This window comes from Rousettus aegyptiacus, unplaced genomic scaffold, assembly GCF_014176215.1.
Source record: "Rousettus aegyptiacus isolate mRouAeg1 unplaced genomic scaffold, mRouAeg1.p scaffold_m13_p_7, whole genome shotgun sequence".
In the NCBI taxonomy this organism is placed as follows: domain Eukaryota; kingdom Metazoa; phylum Chordata; class Mammalia; order Chiroptera; family Pteropodidae; genus Rousettus; species Rousettus aegyptiacus.
Window position 1 is genome coordinate 44742122 of NW_023416310.1, and position 22181 is coordinate 44764302.

At 36.4% G+C, this 22181-nt stretch overlaps 1 protein-coding gene across 1 annotated transcript in view; it reads right to left on the reverse strand.

The window, feature by feature from the left end:
- GFPT1 (glutamine--fructose-6-phosphate transaminase 1) overlaps nt 1–20518 on the reverse strand; it is a 50452-nt gene extending 29934 nt beyond the window's left edge. The window contains exons 1-6 of the mRNA XM_016128444.2: nt 20497–20518; nt 14275–14382; nt 12082–12189; nt 7503–7628; nt 3686–3744; nt 652–786 (exon numbers count right to left, since the gene is read on the reverse strand). Of these exons, the coding sequence (XP_015983930.1) occupies nt 652–786; nt 3686–3744; nt 7503–7628; nt 12082–12189; nt 14275–14382; nt 20497–20503 (543 nt within the window). The 5' untranslated portion in view covers nt 20504–20518. The remainder of the gene's footprint in view (nt 1–651; nt 787–3685; nt 3745–7502; nt 7629–12081; nt 12190–14274; nt 14383–20496) is intronic.
- Nucleotides 20519–22181: the final 1663 nt, after the last annotated feature.

A 22181-nucleotide genomic window follows, 5' to 3' on the forward strand; every position in this document is an offset into this window, starting at 1 on the left:
ACAAGTAAGGAAGGAGTGTAGAAATCACTATGCATTTAGACTTTTGTAGATCTTTGATTTTTTAATTAGGGCAATTGGGACAGGATCAAAAAGAATACCACTTTTCTCTTGGGCTGGGAAATAATTTGCTAAAGAGGCACAGAGCCAAGGAAAAGTCCCAATAAGGAAAAATAAAGAGTTGGCTATGCTGACTGAGAGACATGCAGGCATCATCCCAGAATGAAGCATGCATTTCATTGAAGCTACCGTTGTGCTAAGTTATTGACTGGGAAAGAATATCGGAGGAGCAGAAAGCAAGAAAGTGATGAGTCCCCAACTGTGTGTATTCTGTCAATGTTTGTGTGTGGTACATATGGGTTTCTGTGTGTATGTATAGATTTTAGATAAACTGTTTCATTTTATATTGCTTTTAATTCCCATGACACTAAGCTACAGTGAAAGAAGTAGAATCTGAAGTGTGTGTGAGAAGGAGGGGTCAATAAGTCAAACAACAGTCTCTCGAAATTATTCAAGTTGAATAGTTACATATATAAGGGAATAAAAGCCAAAAATACTTAAAAATTAGTGTAGTTCCTGCTTCTCAAACTTAATTTTAAGAGTTCATTATGATTAATGTTGGCAATAATTATCTTTAAAAGTGTGGTTTAATACCAGTTGTTGGATAACTCTCTCCACCAATGTAGTAAAACTGATATCTTGACTTTCCCGATTGTCATACATGTATTTAACAAGCTTGGCAATTGTCTCTGTGTCTGTTTCAGATTCAAAGTCATAGCCTTTGCTCTCCTGTAATTAGAAAGAAAAAAAAAGTTACACATTTAAGGAAGTATTCGTCATATGCAAATCTTTTCTGTAAAATTTTTCTTCAAACAACTTGTTAACCAATTTCTCATCTTTTTTGAACACCATATCCCATTACCCATTGTTCAAAATCAAGGTCACCATCTAATTAAGTGAACCCAAAATAGTAATTGAACACAGACTTATAATTACATAAATCTATATATACCACATAGGAATTAAATAAATTTTAAATAATTAAAATATAATAAAATATAAAACACAAAACATTAACTCTGTAATATATATGCTGATTTCTAATTTAATAATGATATTGTACTGTCCAATACAATAGCTTTTAGGTATATATAGATTTTTAAATTTAGGTTTATTAAAGTGAAATAAAATTTCAAATTTAGCTTCTCAGTCGTACTAACCCAAAAGCCGCATGTGGACAGTGGCTACTATGATTGGACAGTACAGACACAGGTTTCCATCACTGCAGAAAGTTCAAGTGGACAGCCCTGAGGAGGCGTTCATGAAGGTGATCATCATGATCATCACTGTATAACAGACAGCTACACAGGGCATAGAATCTTCAGATAATCTGTCCTTATTCTTCTTACACAGCCCAAAAATGACAAACAAGGCCTCTCACAATGCGAAAGACATTCCCAAAATTCCAATTTTATTTGATCTTCTGGGTAATTCATAACAAAGCCAAATAATTATTTCCTTTTCATGTAAGAAACAAAAATGTTCCACTGTCAACAAAGAAAAGCCCAATAAACCACTAAACCCTTGTAACTGTGTTAGGAATTACTTGATCATAACGCGACAGTAATTATTGCACATCCCAACAAACAACCTCACAGCTTCATTAGAAGTACTGTCAACAGACAAGAAAAAAAATAAAAGGCATCCATGTTGGAAAGGAAGAACCAAAATTCATTATTTGCAGATGACGTGATACCCAATAGAGAGAACTCTAAACATTCCACCAAAAAAAACTATTAGAACTGATAAATGAATTCCATAAAGTAGCAGGATACAAAATACTCAAAATCAGTTGCATTTTTATCCACCAATAATTATCGGAAAGAAAAATTAAGAAAACAATACTATCTATAATTACATCCAAAAAAATCCCTAGGAACAAATTTAACCAAGGAGATAAAAGACCTGTACTTGGAAAACTAGGACACTGGAGAAGGAAATAGAAGATACAAATAAATGGAAGGTTATACCGTGCTCATGGATAGAAGAAATTAACATTGTTAAAGTGTCATTACTACCCAAAGCAATCTAATCTTTTTTAACCACCATACCCTATTCAATGCGATCTCTATCAAAATTCCGATGGCCTTTTTCACAGAACTAGAATAATCCTAAAATTTATATGGAACCACAGAAGACCCCAAATAGCCAAAGCAATCTTGAAAAAGAACAAGGAAGCTGGAAGTATCACACTACCTGATATCAAACTATACTACAAGGCTATATTAATCAAAACAGCAATGGTACTGGTATAAAAACAAACACATAGATCAATGGAACAAAAGAGAGAACCCAGAAATAAATCTACACCTACATGGTCATTTAATCCATGACAAAGGAGGCATAAATACACAATATGGTAAAAACAATCTCTTCAATAAAAGCTGTTGAAAAAACTGGACAGACACATGCGAAATGACACTGTACCACCTTCTTACACCATATACAAGAATAAAGTCTTAGGAATATTTTTTTGAATATGTCTCCTAGGGCAAGGGAAACAAAAGAAAAAATAAACAAATGGGACTACATCAAACTAAACAGTTTTTGCACAGCAAAAGAAACCATCAACAAAATGAAAAGATAACTTACTGGATGGGAGAAGGTATTTGCCAAGGATACATCCGATAAGGCAGGGGTCCCCAAACCCCAGGGCTACAGACTGGTACCAGTCCGTGGCCTGTTAGGGACCCAGGCCGCACAGCAGGAAATGAGTGGCAGGTGAGTGAGTGAAGCTTTATCTGTATTTGTAGCCACTCCCCAGCACCAGTATCACCACCTCAGCTCCACCTCAGATCATCATTCTCATTGGAGCACTAGTCCCTGGTGTCAAAAAGGTTGGGGACCCAATTCCACTTCTGGGTATTTATCCAAAGAAATCTAAAACACTAATTTGAAAAGATATATGCACCCCTATGTTCACTGCAGCATTATTTAAAATAGTCAAGATATAGAAGTAATGTAAATGTCCACTGATAGACAAATAAAAAATATGGTACATATATATATACGATAGAATATTACTCAGCCATAAAAAAATGAAATCTTGCCATTTGTGACAACATAGATGGACCTAGAGGATATTATACTGAGTGAAATAAGTCAGACAGAGAAAGATAAATACCATATGATTTCACTTATATGTGGAATCTAAAAAATAAAACAAACAAACAAAACAGAAACAAATTCAGATACAAAGAACATTTTGATGGTTGCCAGATGGGAGGGGGTTTAGAGGATGGGTGAAAAAGGGGAAGGTATTAAGATGTACAAATTGCCAATTATTACAGTAGTCACAGGAATGTAAACTATAGCATAGGAAATATAGTCGATAACATTATAACTATGTATAATGTCAGATAGATTCTAAACTTATCAGGGTGACCACTTTATAAGTTATATAAATGTCTAATCACTATGTTGTACACCTGAAACTAATATAATATGTCAACTAATTGAAAATTATTAATTTTTGGAAGGAAAGAAAGAAAAGAGAAGAGGAGAGGAGAGAAAAGAGGAAGGAGGGAGGGAGAGAAGGAGGGAAGAAAGAAGGAACGAAGGGAGGAAGGAGAAAGAAAGGGAGTAAGTACTATCAGAAATTAGTGTCTTTCCAGGTCACTTTACTTACCAAAAACTTTTTCAAGTCTTTGTAGTTGGTGATGATTCCATTGTGAATAACAATAAATTCTAAAAGAAATAAAGGCATTGATGAAAAAAGAATTATAAGTCTAGTAAATATTATAAATAGCCATTACTGCTCATAGATTTTTCTCAAGTCAAAAATGTCACACAAGCCGTAGCTCAAGGTATAATCAAGTATTACCTACTTTTCATTATCAGATTATCCTCAGGGAGATCAGCAGCACAGTTTATGTGGCTTAGTGGAAGCACACAGTGCCAAGAAGGTAGGTATAGTGGGGAAATACAATAAACCGGGCTCTAAACTACTAATCAAATGTCACCATGCAAAAGGAGCAAGTTACCTGGGTCTGTGTACTCATTTGCAAAATGAGAGGATTGAACTAAATAACTATTATGCTGGCTTCTTCGTCCATTTGTTCTTATGAACAAAACATTCTTAAGTTTAAAGAAAAAGTCTTTCAAACTAAAACAATCTGACTTACATTAAATGAGTTTGAGAACTAAAGTTAAAAGAAGTTAAAAAGTACAAATGAGCAGTTACAAAATAGTCATAAGGATATAAACATAGTCATAAGGAAATATAGTCAATGATATTATAATAACGATGTATTGTGTTAAGGGGGTACTAGATTTATTGGGGGGACCACTTCATAAGTCATACAAATGTCTAACCACTATGCTGTACATCTGAAACTAACATAAACAATATTGAAAATCAACTATAATTGAAAAACAAACAAAAATTACAAAAGTTAACAGAAAAACCAGTTTTCAATTCCATAAATAAATTTATTTATCTGCGGTCCAGTCAATTCCGAGAATGTCACATTAAATAAATGTTAAAATAGCATTCCAAGATAAAATACATATGACAGTGAAATAATTTTCATTTTTTTTACTAAATAACTTTGAAAAATCAAGAGTTAACAATACTGTTTGCAGCTACTGACAATGTATGTAAAGACTATCAAAATGTGAAATTGTTATTTAAAGTTCGTGTAAGTCAGGAGAGAAATAACCATTAAACTCAATTTTATATTAAATTATAAAAATGTTTTAAAACACTTAAAAATCTGACATTTTGGTCTGATGTTAAATGAGCTTGGACTGATTTATATAATAATTTAATATGATATATATTAAATAATAAAAATAAACATTTTCACTAGATTTTTCAGAAAGATACCACAAAATGCTACAAAAATAAATCTTAAAAATTTGTAATGCTAAAACACAGAGAATCATAAACAGCTAATATCTGACATAAAGTCTTGAATTAAAGCCAAATTCTCAAAATATAATTTTGAGATAAATTTTCAGGAATCTTTTATAAAGGTGTGGTCAGAATGGTCAGAATTAAAAGTTTTGAGAGGCTGTTAGCATTCTAACCTAATTCAATAATTCTATGAAGCGCAGAAACCTAGAAAGGCAGCTTCTGACTTATAAAGTCTTATCTCAAAAGTAGTACACACACACACCACACACATACACCCCACTTTTGTAGGTATTCACTTATTTATAAAAACAGAAAAATAGGCTCTTAAAAAAATGTGTTAAATGGTTATCTCCAGGGAGAGATGGAATAGGAAAATAAAATAGAAACTAGACGTATTTTAACATTCCCTTTTTTACAGGTGTGACCACAGAACTATGCAAATATTTTAAATAGTTTTAAGTAAAATTGATTTTCTAAAGAAAAGCAATCCCTAAAACAAAATAAAATAAAGCATATTAACATAATGCTGTATCTAACAGCACAACCACATAGAGAAGGATTATTCCAAGTGACTGTATAACACAGTAATTTGATTATACAACCTTAGAGAAATATACCCGAAGGACAAAAAAAAATTAATAAGAAAAATTAACAAATAACAGTAAATATACTGTTACAGTAGTGTTGGTATTATGATTGTTTTGTGTATATCATGTGACAGATAAATATGTTGCTGGTGTTAAAAACTATGTTTTTAAGTGTGATTGAAAGGAAATACATAGGTTAATGAGGTTAAGTAAAACCCTTAGAGCCCTGCATTTGAACTGGAAGTGTTAGTGTAAAATTATGTTGTTTGTTTCCTTTAAATTTATACATGTGCACACAAAGAAGTACATACATCTCCGTAAGTACTTCTAGGATCTGGCTTATAGTCTTTTAAGTATCATTTCCACTAAAAGGACCTACGGCTCTCTTAGAGAAATCGTTGATTCCAGGTCTGGGGCAGGATTAGGTGAACATGGAACATTTTGGCCTACCAGAAAATAACAGACTACTGAGCCTAATGGGGTCACATCAAAAGGACACAGGAGCCAACTGAATAAGCTCATCAATGGCCAAGGATGGCAAAATATGTATATCAATACAGATCACTATTTCAGTGTTTTTGAAACAAATTATTTTAAATCCATGAGTTTATAAAATAATAATTTTTAAAGGAACTCATTGTTCATCTTAGAACATCTGAACCACTTCACTATTGAAAAATAATAAATAAAAGGGGGAAAAAATCAAACATTTATCCTGCCTTTTCTATATATTTGATACCTCAGGGTAACCGAGTAGCTGCTATGAAGAAGCTTCTCTTTATAGAAGTGCTCAAGATAATAAGTGAAAAAAAATGGTAGTATTAGACTACTATCACTTTAAAACCACTAAAGAAATGATTAATCTTGGCGATGATCTTCAATGACTGCTAACAATAAAAAAAAAAAAAAAAATCCAATATCATGATAAGAAAAAAAATCCTGAAATGTCCTAAATTAAATTTAGGCCAGAGGCTGGGAAGAAGAGACAGGGAGAGTTAATCAATAAACAGAGGCACAGGCAGAAACGAAAAAAAGACAGCTCACATTCCTGAATGTACGCTGAAACTCTGAACAACTTCTGGAGAGTTATTTCAGTTCTTATCTAGAGAGAATAGCCAACCACCAAGCACCACCTCATCCTGCTTACTCAAACTGTCCAAACTGTTGCCTATGACCAATCCAAAAGCAGGAAACACTTCTTTCTTGCTATATACCTATCCCAAAACTAGCCCCACGTCACCTATTCCCATCTCCTTCTGCTACAGTCAATGTAGATTCTTTCAAAACAACTTACATATTCTCCAAACTCACGGTATAAAAGAGCCCCGTCAATCCCAGGATAATAAACATGTTTGTCCTCTTCTAGCCCTTCTGCTGGTGGGTTAGACTATATGTGCCAGGACCCGGTCCTTTTTCTGGCTAGCATATAGTTCGATAAACTATTTCAGAAAAACTTTCAACCTCGAAGTTCATTGTTTAACAATTACATATCTCCAGATACAAACAAACACCGTACCAATTAATAATAGAAGGGACAGAGAAACATGCTAAATGACCCATAGGATACATTCGAGTAACAAAATCTAGACTGTAGAAAACTCTATAAGACAAACACCAGAATAAACTGCAAGGAAAAAGAGAGAAAGGGAGAAGTCTCTCAAGAAACTTAAGAGATATATCAACACACTAAGTCTTTATGTTTTAGAGATACACACTTAAATATTTACAAACTGAATGCTATGATATCTATTTATTTGTGACATATATGTATGATACCTATTGGTTTCTAAAGTAGCCTAGGTAGTGGGTAGAGATGAACATAACTGATTGTGGATTGATAAATGTTGAAGCTGGGTGATGAATACATCAGGTTCTACATATTCTCTACCTCTGAATATGTTTGAAATTTTCCAGACTACAATAGTAAAAACATAAGGGCTTCCATTCTCCTACCACTGGCCCTCTATAATCATTCCAAAGCATGTAAAATCTGTCCATACCATTATTTTTATCAGAACGCTGGGGATGGCTATTGACAGGACTGGGTTCGCCATGTGTTGCCCAACGGGTATGAGCTATTCCAAGGTGTACGTCAAATTCTATATCCAAATCCATATCCTGTTGTTCTGAAGAAGATAAAATGAAAAAGTCCAATATTAAATCACATGGTAGAGATAGTGCTATAAGCTATATTTAAATATAATTATTATAGTGCTACTCACCTGAAATACACAATTATTAAAACTGAAGATCACACATATGCAAAATAGTAATTACAAGACTTAGAATTAGAAGAGTTAATGCAGCTGAAACATTTAGGGCAAATGGTTCCAATAACAACCAAAAAAAAATGTATTCAAAGAAATAAACTAAATGTGACAACTGGTAAAGCTAGATGAAATACACGAGGGCTTAACGTTCTATTCTTTCAACTTTTCTGGAGGCTTGAAAATTTTCACAGTCAAGAGTTAAGGACAAAAGGAGTTAATGTAACTTTTTAAATCTATATTTAATCCTTGCCCTGAAAAAATTCAGTGTCATTTTAATTAAACATGTAAAATAAATTCATTTTCTCAATACTACACAACCTTGTGACTACAATTTCCTTTGTCCCTGGTAAATGTAAACATATCTCATAATATAAACTGCAATTAAGGAAAGTATCCAAAATCAATGAATAGGTCCTTGTGAACAAAGCAACACTATGAAAATATGGGTAGGAGACTGACGCTCTTTGATCTTGAAAAGCAGCTATCCTAATTCCTTTTCCCCATGAACTCTTCCAAAAAAAAAAAAAAAGACAGTTCTAGTTATTTACTAGTAACACCCTCCTTTTAATTTCCTAAATACAAAATTTATTTGGCTAAAATAGAGCTTATCAGATAACAAAGCTTATCAGAATTAGGTCTAAATTAAGAATAAACTGTTCAGAAGTCTGAATAGGAAAGTCCATGCACTTTAGCACACAGTCTTTGTGGTTTGTATGCTAGCTCATTAGAGGTCATTCTAAAACACAAATCTAATCAAGACATAAGGCTTAAAATCCTTGAATAGACTTCCATTGCTTTAAGAAATGGTCTCCATCCCTACCTGCACATATGAATCGTCCTAAACCCAGCCACAGGGATTTGCAAAAAGATCCTCAACTTCTAACATACAACCAGAGAACCATTTTCTCAAGACAAAGCCCCAACACCTTTTCTTGTCATACAAGGTACTTCACCATCTGTTCCCCATTTACCTTTCCATCCTCATCTCCCACCCCTCTCCAATCACTCCTCAAAGCTTTCAACACACCTTTTAGGTTCTGAAGGCTTCTCACCGCCCTACCACTGTGACCTAAGCCACCATCATCTCTCACCAGAATTACTTCAAGAAAATTCTTACTGGTTTCCCTGTACAATCTTCCATCTGTATAATCTAGTCTTTGCATACTAACCAAAGTGATCTTTTCAAAACAGAAGTTAGATCATGTCACTCCCCTACACAAAACTTTCTAATGGCTTCCCATGACACAAAGAGTAGACTCTATTGTCCTTAAGACGCGACATGACCTAGCCCTCAGCCATCTCTCTAGCTTCATCTCCTGCCACTCACCCTCTCACTGCAGTGCTCTAGACCCACTGACTTTCAGCCATAGGCAGGCCTAGCTCACACAAGGTCTTTGCTCTTGGTGTTCCCTCTGCCTGGAATTCTCTCTTTCAGACAACCACATGGTCTCTGCTCAAATGTCACCTCTACCATATCTTTTCTTCATCGCACTAATTACTACCAAACATCATATATTTGTTTGTTATCTGGCCATCTCATCAAACAGTAAGTTTCATCAAGGCAGGGGGTTTGCCTATGTTGCTCTGTTTTGAACCACAGCTGGTATGTAATAGGCACTCAATATTCATTTTGTTATTGAATCTCACAATACTTTGTGATGTGGGTACTACTGTCTCCATTTTACAGATAAAGAAGCTGAGACTCAAAGAGGTCACAGAATCCGCCTGTCACAGTGTGCATAGGAAACAGGATTTGAACCCAAATCTGGTTGACTCCAGAGCCTAAGATTAAAACCACGATGGTAAACTCTGCTGCACTATTACATTTATGACACATTGTCAACCGGACTTCCATCAGAATTTGAATTCTACAAAAGCTGCAGCCTGCCTTATTACCTTTGAACCCTAAGCACTAAGAGCTATATAGGGCAGATACTCAAATCTTTGTTGGATGGCTCAATCGATGAGTAGATATAATCATCGATGTATTCTTTCCTGACTAACCTGTGTTCTAAAGAATTAAGATGACCTAATAAATGACCTCCAGAAAAGTAAGATACTGTTTATCACTATTTGACAGGCTAATGAAAGCAATGAAAACATCCGACAAGTTTTTTTAGGCTCACTAAATTAAAGCGCCATCTCCCCCACATGCTAACAACACTGGAGAGAGTAACAAGAGTCTGTAAACTGAGTCCATGTCAAGTTCATGGTAACTACCAAACCTATTTATTTCACTGTTGCCATTTAAGAAAAACGTACCCATGTCCCTTATTCATTAAGCTGATAGCTCATTCGATTTCCCAACAGCTCATAACATCTTTTCTATTCTCCTTAAACTCTGATCCTACCTATAGTCCCTCAATGTCCACTTCACTCAGCTTTTTCCCTTCACCTCATAACTGTTTGACTTAGCTTTTCTTTTACCTTTGACTCCTATAAAGGTTAACTTCCTACTTGTGCTTTTCCTACCACCATCACACCCAAGGTTTCTTGCCCTCTATGTACCTTTTCTGTACCTCTTCTTTTTTTTAATAGTTCAAACTTTAAATTTGCTGGCAATGATAAAGACTCAAATACCTACATCCAGAGATAGCAAATGTCAAAATATAGCCATTTGTGTTTTACATCTTTTTTAAGACACGAAATGTAAAAAACCTTTAATTTTCATCACTCTCCAAAATGGCAGCCTTCTTTCATTCTGCCGTTGCCCCAAATGTCAATGTCATCTAATGACAGTACCTAGACTTCCATTTCAATTTCCTCATCTGCAAAATGAGGATGATAACTTTACCTACTTCATGGGTTATGAGAAATAAATGAGTTAACATATGTAAAGCACTTGCAGGAAATAATAAACACCTCGAAAATCCAAATACCCACACCCAGAGTTAACAGAAATTTAACATCTAACCATTTGTACTTTAGATCTTTTTTAAGATCTAAAATGTGAAAAATGTAAATTATGTCTACTTTATACCCTGCCCATCCCATTCTTTCTCAGAGGATCTTCCAGCTGATGGAAAACCTCCCACCCCGCTGCCTTCAAACTTCTACTATGCTAATATACATCCATAAATTATAATATTCTTTTGTGTTTCTTAAAAGGTCCTATACTTTATGTATCTTACTGCAGGTTTCTTTCTTCACTCAACATTAGGTTCCCAGTAATGATCCATGTCCCACACACAAAACCAGACCTGGTGCACTCCTTTCAAAAGCTACATATGGTCATTCTCTATTATTACAACTTATTTTCCCATCCCATTACTGGAAAACATATAGGTTGTTTCTAAATTTTGCTGCAATGAATCTTCTTGTCATGTCTCCTTGTCCATAGTTTCTTTCGAATATATGCCCAAGAGTAGCACGGCCTGGTCACAGGGTATAGGCATCTCCCACAGACACTGCCAGCCTGTTATATAGGATATTTATACCATAGTTTTTGAAGTATAGTTATTTGAATGCCTGCTTTACCCCTAGCTACTCTTACCCATAACACGCACAGAAATAAGTACTGATTTGTTAAACAAGTACTACAAAGCTAAATGTTTGGTTCATGTGAAAAAAAAAAATGACTAAATTCATCATTTTCCTCTTCTACCTGCGCTCCTTCTATAATGATTATTATGGCATCCATTTAAACAGGTACATAAAAAACCTGCTATTTCCTGGGTTTTGCGGAGGATTTTTTAAATCTTTTTTCAGTTGATCTACTTCAAAGTTTTTGTTTTCAAGCTTCCTGTGAAAAAATAAAATGTATAACCATAATGTTATAAACTAAATACTGAGAAGTATATCCTCTTTAATGGAGCATGTATCTCTGGCCAATTACTTTACGTCCAGAGTAAGAAAACTGTGAGGGCAAACATGATACTTACCTGATTATAACAGATCTACTAAAAGGTGAAATGTCCGGACTTACTATACATGCAAAGGAGGCTTTTAGTCCAAATGGAAGATAATCACCAAGTGAAGAAACATGAGTAAGGCAGCACTAAAGACATCTTTTTTCCTGTGAAAGGCCCTTCTCCATGAATTATGACTACTACATTTCAAGGTACTAATCTTATTTGGGACACAGTGTACCTAATTTCCTTCCCTAATTAACATGATCATTTTTGAAGCTCAGGTGCATTTTAAAATCAGTACAGACAGTAACAACAATAACAAAACTACTTTTCTTTCCACCCTTCAACTTTAAGAATCACCAAATGGGCCCCCAAATATGGGAAGAAAGGTAATTTGGTAGGGAAGGGAGAAGGAAGAGAAGGGGTGGAGGGACAAAAGTCAGACTAAGTTACATTACTGTGAACTTCTTCATCCAGTGCTTTTACTTTCCCTTTCTTCTTAATGAGCTGGATTTTGCAGGCATTAGCTTCCCAGTCTTTGTCATTGCCTCCATCAACTCCCACACCTAAATCATCAAGAGGTAGAAGAGCAAGATTTAAAAACTGGCTATTAGATTTAATAAAAATTTTTTATTAAATTTTTTCTCACCTAATTAATTTATTTATCGATTCAACATTATGTGTCAAGAACCATAATGGCTGCTAATGACAAAAACGGAAATAACTCAGTTCCTGTCCTCAAATTTCTAAAAGTCTACTGAAAAGACAGACAAGAAAAGAATAATCACAATACAGTGTAATTTCAGGTTATAATAAAAGTACTACAGGTTGCAACTGGAGTACAGTGGAGAAACACAGAAGATGTGCACCCACTTCAGAAGTGACATCAAGAGAGACTGTCAAGGAATACTCTCTTGAAATTCTACTTAAGTTCCTAAGGAATTTGAAAACGTTACCCTGAAGGTACAGCAAGTAGAAAAATCACATGGCAAAAAGTTCAGAAAACTCTCTTTGGAAATAGCGTAAAGTGTAGAGGACGGACTAGAGGAGAAGAAACGGGAAGAAACCAGCTCTCAGAAATTACAGCTACAGCAAAGCATAAAGGAAGAGGGTCTTGAACTAAACAGTGATAATTCAGATACAGATGGGTGATTCTGAAAAGCAGAAATGACTGAATGGAACATGAGAAAGTGGGTACAGTCTGGGATACCTCCTTAAGCTGTTGACAAAAGGAACACAGAAACGATAGAGTGGAGAGTTGGGTGGAAACTAGAGCACAGTCAGTCAATTCTCAACATGCAAAGTTTATAATATCATGGTTTAATCAGAGAGAAATTTCTAGGGGGCAGTTGGAAATAAAGGATGGCAATTTGGGAAATGCATCTGGATTTTAAGTCACCAACATATAGGAGGTTGATGAGATCACCCACGAAGAAATAAAGAAAAGTAGACCTAGCAAAGTATCCTGAAGAATGTTAATATTTAAGCAACAGGGTAGAAGAAAAAGAGACCCCAAAGCAGAGAGAAAAGAAATAATCAGTATGTAAGGAGGCAAACAAGACGTGTTATCAGAGAAGCTAAGGAAGAAGAGAATTTTAAGAACAAAAGAGTTGACAAAGTGATTTTCCATCAACTAAGGAAAAGTGATAGAAGATAAATGCCCATTACAACTGTCAGTGTTAAGTGTACAGAAAAGCATTAACGCAGTAGGCCTGCACTACGATCCTTAGAAATACCTGCTGGCAAAGTTATTCCTTGGTTGATATCTGGGAACTTAAATTTCAGGGGGGCTCCCACCATCCTAATTAAGAATGGCTCACTGCACCCAAAACGCTGGTGCAACAGTTCTAGGAACTGAAATTTTGGCACATTTTACACAGAGGGAGTCTACGTGCATCTTCCAATGAAAACCTTGGGCTCTGAGTCACCAATGAGCTTTCCTGAGAGACAATATTTCACACATGTTGTCACAACATGCTGGGGGAATTAAGTGCATCATGTGCGACTCCACTGAGAAGTCTTAGAAGCTTGTGCCTGATCTCAAGACTTCGCCCTACGTGCCTTTTCCATCTGCTGATTTTGCTTTATATTCTTCTGTTGTAAAAAATCGTAGTCATGAGTACAACTATATACTAACTCCTTTAGGAAGTCACCAAATCTGAGGGTGGTCACGGGGACCCCCAATAGTTATAGAAAGGAACTAGAATAGAATACAAAGTTGACAGAAAGCTATTTTTATTTGCTTTGTCATTTATTTAAGGTAGAAGACTCTTAGGCAAGTTCATACGCCAAAAGCCTGAAATCTTTAGAGGAAAGATTAATATTAAGGAAAAAATATATATATATAATTTACAGAGTAAGGCCTTTAAGAACTTTGTTCTACCAACCATGAAAATGCCCTAGATGATTTGTTTTTACAGTAACATTCTTAACAAAAGAAGATATCTATAAGAAGCAATACGGTATATAAATGGTAATACTATCAAAATTACATGAACAAACCTTTTAAAAAGACAAAAATTCTTCATATTTTAGATTTATTCAAAACAAAACAGCATTACTAAAGAATCTAGTCACCTAAAACAAATAAACCTCTGTTTACATTCGAGAATCATGCAAAGCCCATTGATATTTTTTTAAAAAGGAAATACCAGCAGAATCATATCCTCTGTACTCCAGTCTCTGAAGGCCTTTGATTAGAGTCTCCAAGATTTCTCGTCTTGTGCGAGGAACATGGTAGTTTAAGTAAGCAAATATACCTGCAAATAAACAAATATTTAATAGAAAATTCTGTCTAAATAAAAATTAACATAATTATGACAAAGTCCTCACTTACATTATTATGTCTAATATATACAAAAATGTGAAGCTAGAGTCCATCTTTAAAAAAGAAATAAATCCTCACTTCAAATTGTCTAAAGACAGTGAAATTTTTCCAAAGGGGAATTTCTCATTTATAAAAGCTTGAAGCAAATATGTCAAAATAAATGTTTATTTTTTTCAAAGCAACTGGCCCGTATAATATGGTTTGTTTCCCAATCAAGTGGCATCTTAAATGAAATACCACATATCAAATTTCAATTCAAAACGTGCCCTTTTTTTGACACAGGAAGCACTACTATTACCAATAATCATTAGTGTCATGTTTGGTTCACTATTGGAACAAAGACATTAGAGTATCTGTTATCATAGGGCAAGTAAAAACAAATGTTGGAGAAGATGCAGAGAAAAAGGAACCCTCACTACTGGAACAAAAAAAAAGGAAAAGAGGAGTAGAAGAAGAAGAAATAGGAGCAAATTTCCTCTTATATAACTGGGCAGGAACTAAAAAGGAAAAAGGTCACACATGCAGAGAAATTTTCTAAGACTAACGGAATAGAGCTGGGAGAAGGAAAAAGGTGATCAACCTAAGTCATGCCTGGTCAGGAAAATGGCAGATAAAGAGGCTGAACCTGACAATTTTATATGCCAGCCCAAGACGGTCCACCTGCTGGAATAGCTGGAAAAGTATAATAGCAAATAACCAGCCTACTAGGCATACAGAGCATGTTCACAAGAGGGGCATTCATAACTCAAAATGGTGCTTATTAGAGTAGAAATCAATAGATTGATCCCCTTTTCAGGTCTTTCAGCTGTTTTATCAAACCTACCAATAAAAAGTTCTGCTTACAGTAACTACAAAAGCCTAAAAATCAACTCTCCACTGCTCTTTGGTAATTGCTCTGATACCACACAAAGCAGTGGTATGGAGTAGAGATGTTCTACTCCCAAATCAACATATGCTTTCAAAGTGTAAGTTTTCTTATTAATGGAATATACTTGGAATAACTAAAGCAGATGCTTGTACCTATAGGCATCATTCTCAGAAAATGGCAGCTTAAATACAATGGCATGAAAGCACTTAAGAGTACCTTGCTTAACAAAATAGTCAGTTATGACCTGAATCACAGACTTGACACACCTGGGTGAAAGTAATTGAGCTGTAAGTAAAGACTATTAAACCTTATTAAAATGAAAATTGAATGCAACTTAGCTGACTAATCAAATTACTAAAGTTCCTATGCCTGGTTGAATTAATGTCCAAAAAAATTTTACTTATATTTTTTCATTTGACAACTTAGTATTTTCAGACCCTAGACATCGAAATTTACCAGTGTTAAGTGTTTAAGTTCATTATCTAAATATTATACTTTCTGAATTAAAACCCATCTACAATGGCACTTAAGTTTCATTAAAAATGTTTTCTTATAACACAAGATAAACAAATTAATTCATTATCATTATCAAATATTCAAATTACTGCAGAATGAACTGTAAAAATCTCTTTCTATCTCCACACAAGGAAGATAACCACCATTATTCTCATACACATTGTCTCAATCTTTAAGTTGTGAATTTTTCTACATACATAAACCTAGATGTTATGGCTTCAGAAGGCTTTTTTCTTTAACATATAAATTTGATGACATTATATACATCATCCTGTACTTTTTCCTCTTAAGATACTGAGATTGCTCTATGACAGTACAACACATCTACACTAGTCTACTTAATGGCTGCATATTAGTCCATAATAATCGTATTTTACCTATTTCCCTTTTAATTGAGGTTTTTCTTCCTCTTTGTAATTACAAACAATGCTGCAATTAAAATGATACACATCAACTAAATATTTAATAAAACACAATCAATACTATTATAATTATGAAGGTCCATTCTACAAGTAGATTCCATTAGAAGATGAAATACTGAGATAACATTTTCTACATTCCTAAAAACACGAAGTAAAAATTATATGGAGTGGTACATCAAGAATTTCAATTATTTACATTTTTTAATTTTTTAAAACATTTTTCCTATTTACAAAATGCTGGTTCAAGTGTTTCCTGCTTTGTTTTAGATTCTGCCACTGGAAGGAGCTCTGTAACACCTTTCTTGCACGTTTAACATTCTGGAACTCAAAGCACTACTTAAATCCTGACATTTGTAGTTATATATTGCTTCACAGTCTACCTATGTCATTATCTGTCCTGGTGATGCACTTCCTGCTCGCAAACCTTCAAATGTGCCATTTCTCTCACTTCCCTCTGATTAATCACATCAGACCACAATTTTTCATCATCCTCCCAAGCCAGCTCTTACTCGTGCACCCCAGAATGCCCCGACAGTGAGGTCCATCCATTTCAAAACCATCTACCCATTTCCGGTCCACTTTCATAATGGCCCTCCCAACCAACTGCTGACCAATCCTGTTACTTCACAGTTTATCTAACCTTCCAACTTTCTACCAGATATCATTCTAAAATTTAGATTCTAGATCACTCTCAAATCCCCACTTACTTCTTCCCAGCTTCTTTCTCATTTTTGGTAGATTTTCATTTTAGAGAAATAAAGTCTTCGTCTTCATCTTGATAGTAAAATACCTACATACTTTTTAAAACTTTCTTTATAAGCTCAAAATAGAGAAATATATTCTACATTACTACTCCCTGAACCAGCCTCCCCTATTCTTAACTGTTGATAAGTTATGGAGAAGAGACTGTTCTATGACGTGACTCTGTCTGTCCCACAAGCTGGACTTGGGCCAGAATGGAGGTTGCTTTTGACACCTGAACCAGAACTTTGTAAATAAGAAAAATATTTTAAACAATTAAAAAACATAAACAATTGAAATTCCTCATTGTGTCATTCTATATCATTTTTGTGTTTTAAGGACTATAGAAAATGTTATCTCAATATTTCATCTTCTAATGAAATCTACCCCCTTACAGACTGTCTGATAATAATTTAAGTTCATTCTGACATAAATCAGCACCCTTGCCTTGCCTCTGGCTATGTGCTGGTTCTGGAACAGGTTGTTGTCTGGATCTGGTCAGTGTCATTTCTGTACCTGGTAGCATTCATATACTACTATCTGTGAGTATTCCCCCACTTCTACCTTCTGGCACCTGCCAAGTGGCTCCATTCCGGCTTGGAGCCACCCAAGACAAGACTCATATGTAAGTTTTCCTTAATAAATTCTATTAATTACCAGACTGGAGTAGCCAAGGCCTCCTTCTTCAGTCTTTCTCTGCCCCCTCCTCACAGAGGTAGATTTTTCAGTCTCGGGGCCTTTCCCTGGGTCGGTGTGTACTAACATAAGTGATTCCTCAACTTTGTAAATACAGAACTTTCTGTTAACATCACAGCCATCACTTCAAATATCTTCAAAACTTTCTAGGTCTCTGAAATGTACAGTCAAAAATTCCCAAACCACAGAAAGAAAACACTATTTGCAGGATGCTATATAAGGATGAGGTGAAAGAAAGGCTCCATAAGAAAAGGTTTAAGAAATACTGAGTTAAACAAAATTAATAGGTTTATTGGTAGATCTTCCTAAAACCTTTAATCTTGCTAATTGCAAAGCTCCAAAAGCAGAATTTCCCAAACTTATGTATTATAAAACTCTTTCCCACCTTTTACTGTTCATTAGCTGCACCTATTAATTTCTCTCTTTCCAGGGAACACAACTGAAGAAATGTTTATTAAACAATTAATTATTTTCTTTAACAACTACTTTATATCCAATATCGTTTCTAAGAATATGTTAACAGTGCTGGTTTTATGATGCCGAGAAGCAAGTCTCAATATATTCCTCAATTACCTCCAAAACCATTAGACAGTATATTTACAAAAAAACTTTTTAAGGATTTCAGGAAACTTTTAAATTACAGGTCCCTAATTGCTTTTAAATATAACCTCATTTATACTCTAACCGAAGCCAAAGGTAAAACGAAATGTATTCTAAAGAACCAAGGATAAGAGGAAGATAAAATAAATTTGGAAAGTAGACACACTATTTGTCTCTGGGAGATTCACAACACTTATTAGCACATCGAAGGTTAAAAAAGCCAGTTAGAGATTGTTTAATCTGTTGCTCCCCAAATTTACTTGATTATAGAATCTTTTTTTGTCTTATCAACAATTACTAATATCCCAATTCAACCTGATAAACATTACAACAGTCTTATCAGTATATCAGATTGAAAAAAGAATCTCACAGAATAGTTAGCCCTCATTCTTCTGCTTTAACATTTTGCAATGTTAAAACGAAATAATCTTTTAGAAAAATCTATTAAATAGGAAGCAGGTAATGAGAAAGTAAATCTCTAAATTTTCCATCTAATCTCATTTCTCATTCAATTTCTGTCTAGAAATTTTATTTCATTAAGATGTGAGAGGAAAATAAACAGTCGACCTTCAGAATTTACATTAGGAAGAAAATAAATTCTGGACTTTATTCCTGGAATAATGCAGAATTCTGGTTTGGGTTAAAAGCAGGACCTCAGAATTGCCTCAAATACTAGTTCTTTATTGTTTATAACCTATCTTTCCTCAGCAATAAAACTGTAGGATGGGGATGTTGGCTAAATGAAAACTTTCAACACCTAGTCTCCATCTTAAAAGCCTCACTTTACCTCTGCACCTTTTCTAAACCAGATCAGATTTTTCCTTTTATAGTACTTTGTCTTCCTTTTTCCGGGATGAAGAAATCACCTGCAATCAGAAAACCAGGTACTTACCTAGGCACACACCTCATCATTCAGGAAGAGTTAATTACCAAATGAAGCAAACTGGGGATTAACCAGTTTGCAAATTCACTACTTCACAGCCCCAAACTAAATTATGCGTTTTGTGTACACGCTACTAACTAGACATAGCAAAAGTATATCTGATTCTAAAGTCAGCTAGACTGTAATAATTTCAGCAAGTGATCTGTGTTTATTTTTTTTTAATCTACTCTAAATTTTAACTTGCTCCTTTTCAGAAGCTGAAATTAGCATAAATAAATACAGGAAAAATATACATTCATGAGAACAAGCCACCTCCTGATCAGTTCTTGCAAAAAGCGGAAAAGAATAAGTTTCCCAGATAGTTTCAATTCTATTAAAGTTATAAATCCCTTAAAAATGTGGTTTTTTTCTTCAAGGGGTAAGGTCAGTTGTAAATTTCAATAAGAAAAGTAACTGACAATGGCCAAGTTAATACCAATTTTAGTGCATATCAATCATTCCAGATATAATTCTAGCAATCTCCTTTAACTAACACTTTTAGGTAATATTAAAACAATTAAGTCTCAAGACATGAAATAAAAGGGCCTAACTTTATGTTTTAACTGTTCTAGGTAAAACATTTGTTAAATGTAAACTAATATTATTCATAGGTAATTGTTTTAAATGGATACATAAATGATGTGTAATCTATCGCCAAGGTCACTTCTGGGCCTCTTCCACCAGAGGGGCCAATCTATGCTCATTCACCAACTTACTGATCAGTAATAGTTTCTGTAGAGAGGGGAGTGGCAGGAGGCAAGATTTGGTGTAATGCCATTCTCGTATCTCTAGTTATACCTCTGTTGTCTATGGGCCTGACCCAAAGAAAGCAATTTAAAATATTTTTAAAGGTAAATCTTAGAATACAAGAATAAGTCAAGAGACCTCACCTGATGTTCCACAGGTTGCCTCATCTGGTGGACTCTTGTGACGATACCTCCCTCCACACCTCGATTCCCTCAACCCTCTCCTTTTCCTATACAATCATTTCTCTTTTCCCTTGGTTCCCTTCTTCGCGCAGAGCCTACCTCTTCGGTCCCCTAGATCCCCTCTAGGACCCGCCCTCCTCTCAGGTGCCGGACTAAGTTCGCCAACGCCCTCCGGCTCGCAGACCCCAGCCCCCGCCCCCAACACCCCTGGCCGACGTGGGACACCCCCCGCCCATCACCCAGACTTCGCACCCTCCACACTCTCGCTCCCACTGGCGCCTCAGGCCTCAGCAGCTCCGGCACGGAACCCCAGCACCACCGAGCAACACGCCCCCCGCCTACGGCCCCTTACCGCACATGATGCAGGAGGCGCGGTCCGCAAAGCGAGTGGCGAGCGGCTGGCAACGTCAGGAGCGCACACGAGCCTGTCTGGCGATCGGCGGGCGTGGGAGCCAGGGAGAACGCCAACACGACTCCCTCTGAGATGCGACAGCCGAGATAAGGACTGCCTGCCTTCACGGCCTCCCGGGCTCAGCAGCAACGGCCTCCTGGCCCCGCCCCTCGGCGCACACCGCGCCGCCGCCGCCGCTGCCAGCAGATACCATTGGACCACGTCCGCGCCGCTCACGCGCAGATCCCGCCTGCCCGCACCGCCCCGCCCCACCCGCCCCACCCGCCCCACCCGCCCCCAAGCCCACGCAGGCGCTGACCTGCTGGAGGCTGAGACGTGGCAGTGGCTCGCGGCTGCATCCGCTTGAGGTTCCTGGAGCCGCCCGATCCCAGGGAGAGCAGCGGGAGGGTCAGCGCCGCTGGGGAGGAAGAAAGTTGGTGGCTGCCCAGGAAGGACGGAAAGATAAGAGCAGAGTGGGATTTGTTAGCAAAGCAAACAGCGTTGGGGCACGCGCCCAGTGCAGTCCAAGGCCCCACGCTCTGGCACCCCACGAAGCGGGGAAAGAGGAGGAGGAAAGCAGAAAGCCTGAGTAGGGGATCTTAAGGGACAAACAAGTGAAGATGGGAAAGAGACATAGGCTAAGAAAACTTGCAAAGAATTTATTGAGATGAGGGGAGAGAGATACCAAAATTCTTGCCTGCAAAGAACCATGCAGGTTCGGCTAGTCTGTCTGGTGACCTACGACAATTCCGTTTCCAATTTAGGCTCTATGTGATATGCTTAGCTTTGGAAAGCCCTCCGCACTCCATCCCCACCCCCACCCACTGCATCTGTAACCTCCAGTTTTTTGCAGAGGGGTGAGGAGGAGGAGCGGAGTGGGAAGACATCTGTTGGCTCACCCGAGAGGACTGTAGGAATTACCTAGATTCGACATCCTTAAATTTGACTCATGAACGATTGATTAATTCTATGAATTAATGTACCATTCCTGCCAAGAGAAACTTAATCAAAGAGAGGTACTGTTTCTGAGAATTTATTCCCTGGGCATTTGCTTTAGGAAGACTTAAATGGTGTCTTCAGGCAAATGTAGATGGTTATAACCATTAATGACTCTAGAATAGAATCAAATAAAAACTTGTATGGCACACGGAACATGGGAATGACATCTGACCACAGATGTCTAATCTTACCTCACACTACTGTTCTTTTCCTACTCCAACTTCCAGCCCTTTTACATTCCAGCAATGCTGGACAGGTTGATTCTCAACTGGGCCAACATTCTCAAATCTTTTGCACACATCGGTTACTCTTCATGGACTCCCCAGCCCATCTCTACTTAAATGCTACTTCTCAGGGAAAACCTTTCCTCTCTCCCCTAGACAGGCTTAAGGACATCCATTTACCTCTCATTCTTTGAGCTGCCTCTTTAAAGCAATACGCTTTGATACTTTATTATTTTTTGTATATTTCCCTACTAGGCTTGAGTTTCTTGAGGCTTGAACAAGTCTTTGCATACCCAACACCTAATAAAAACCCTAGTACAAAGTAAGGGATGAAAAATGCTTTTGAATAATTAAAAAAAAGGTAAATGTCCCTAGCAGAATTGACTTTCTATGGCTGGTTATATGATCAAGTGAGCAAAAGGC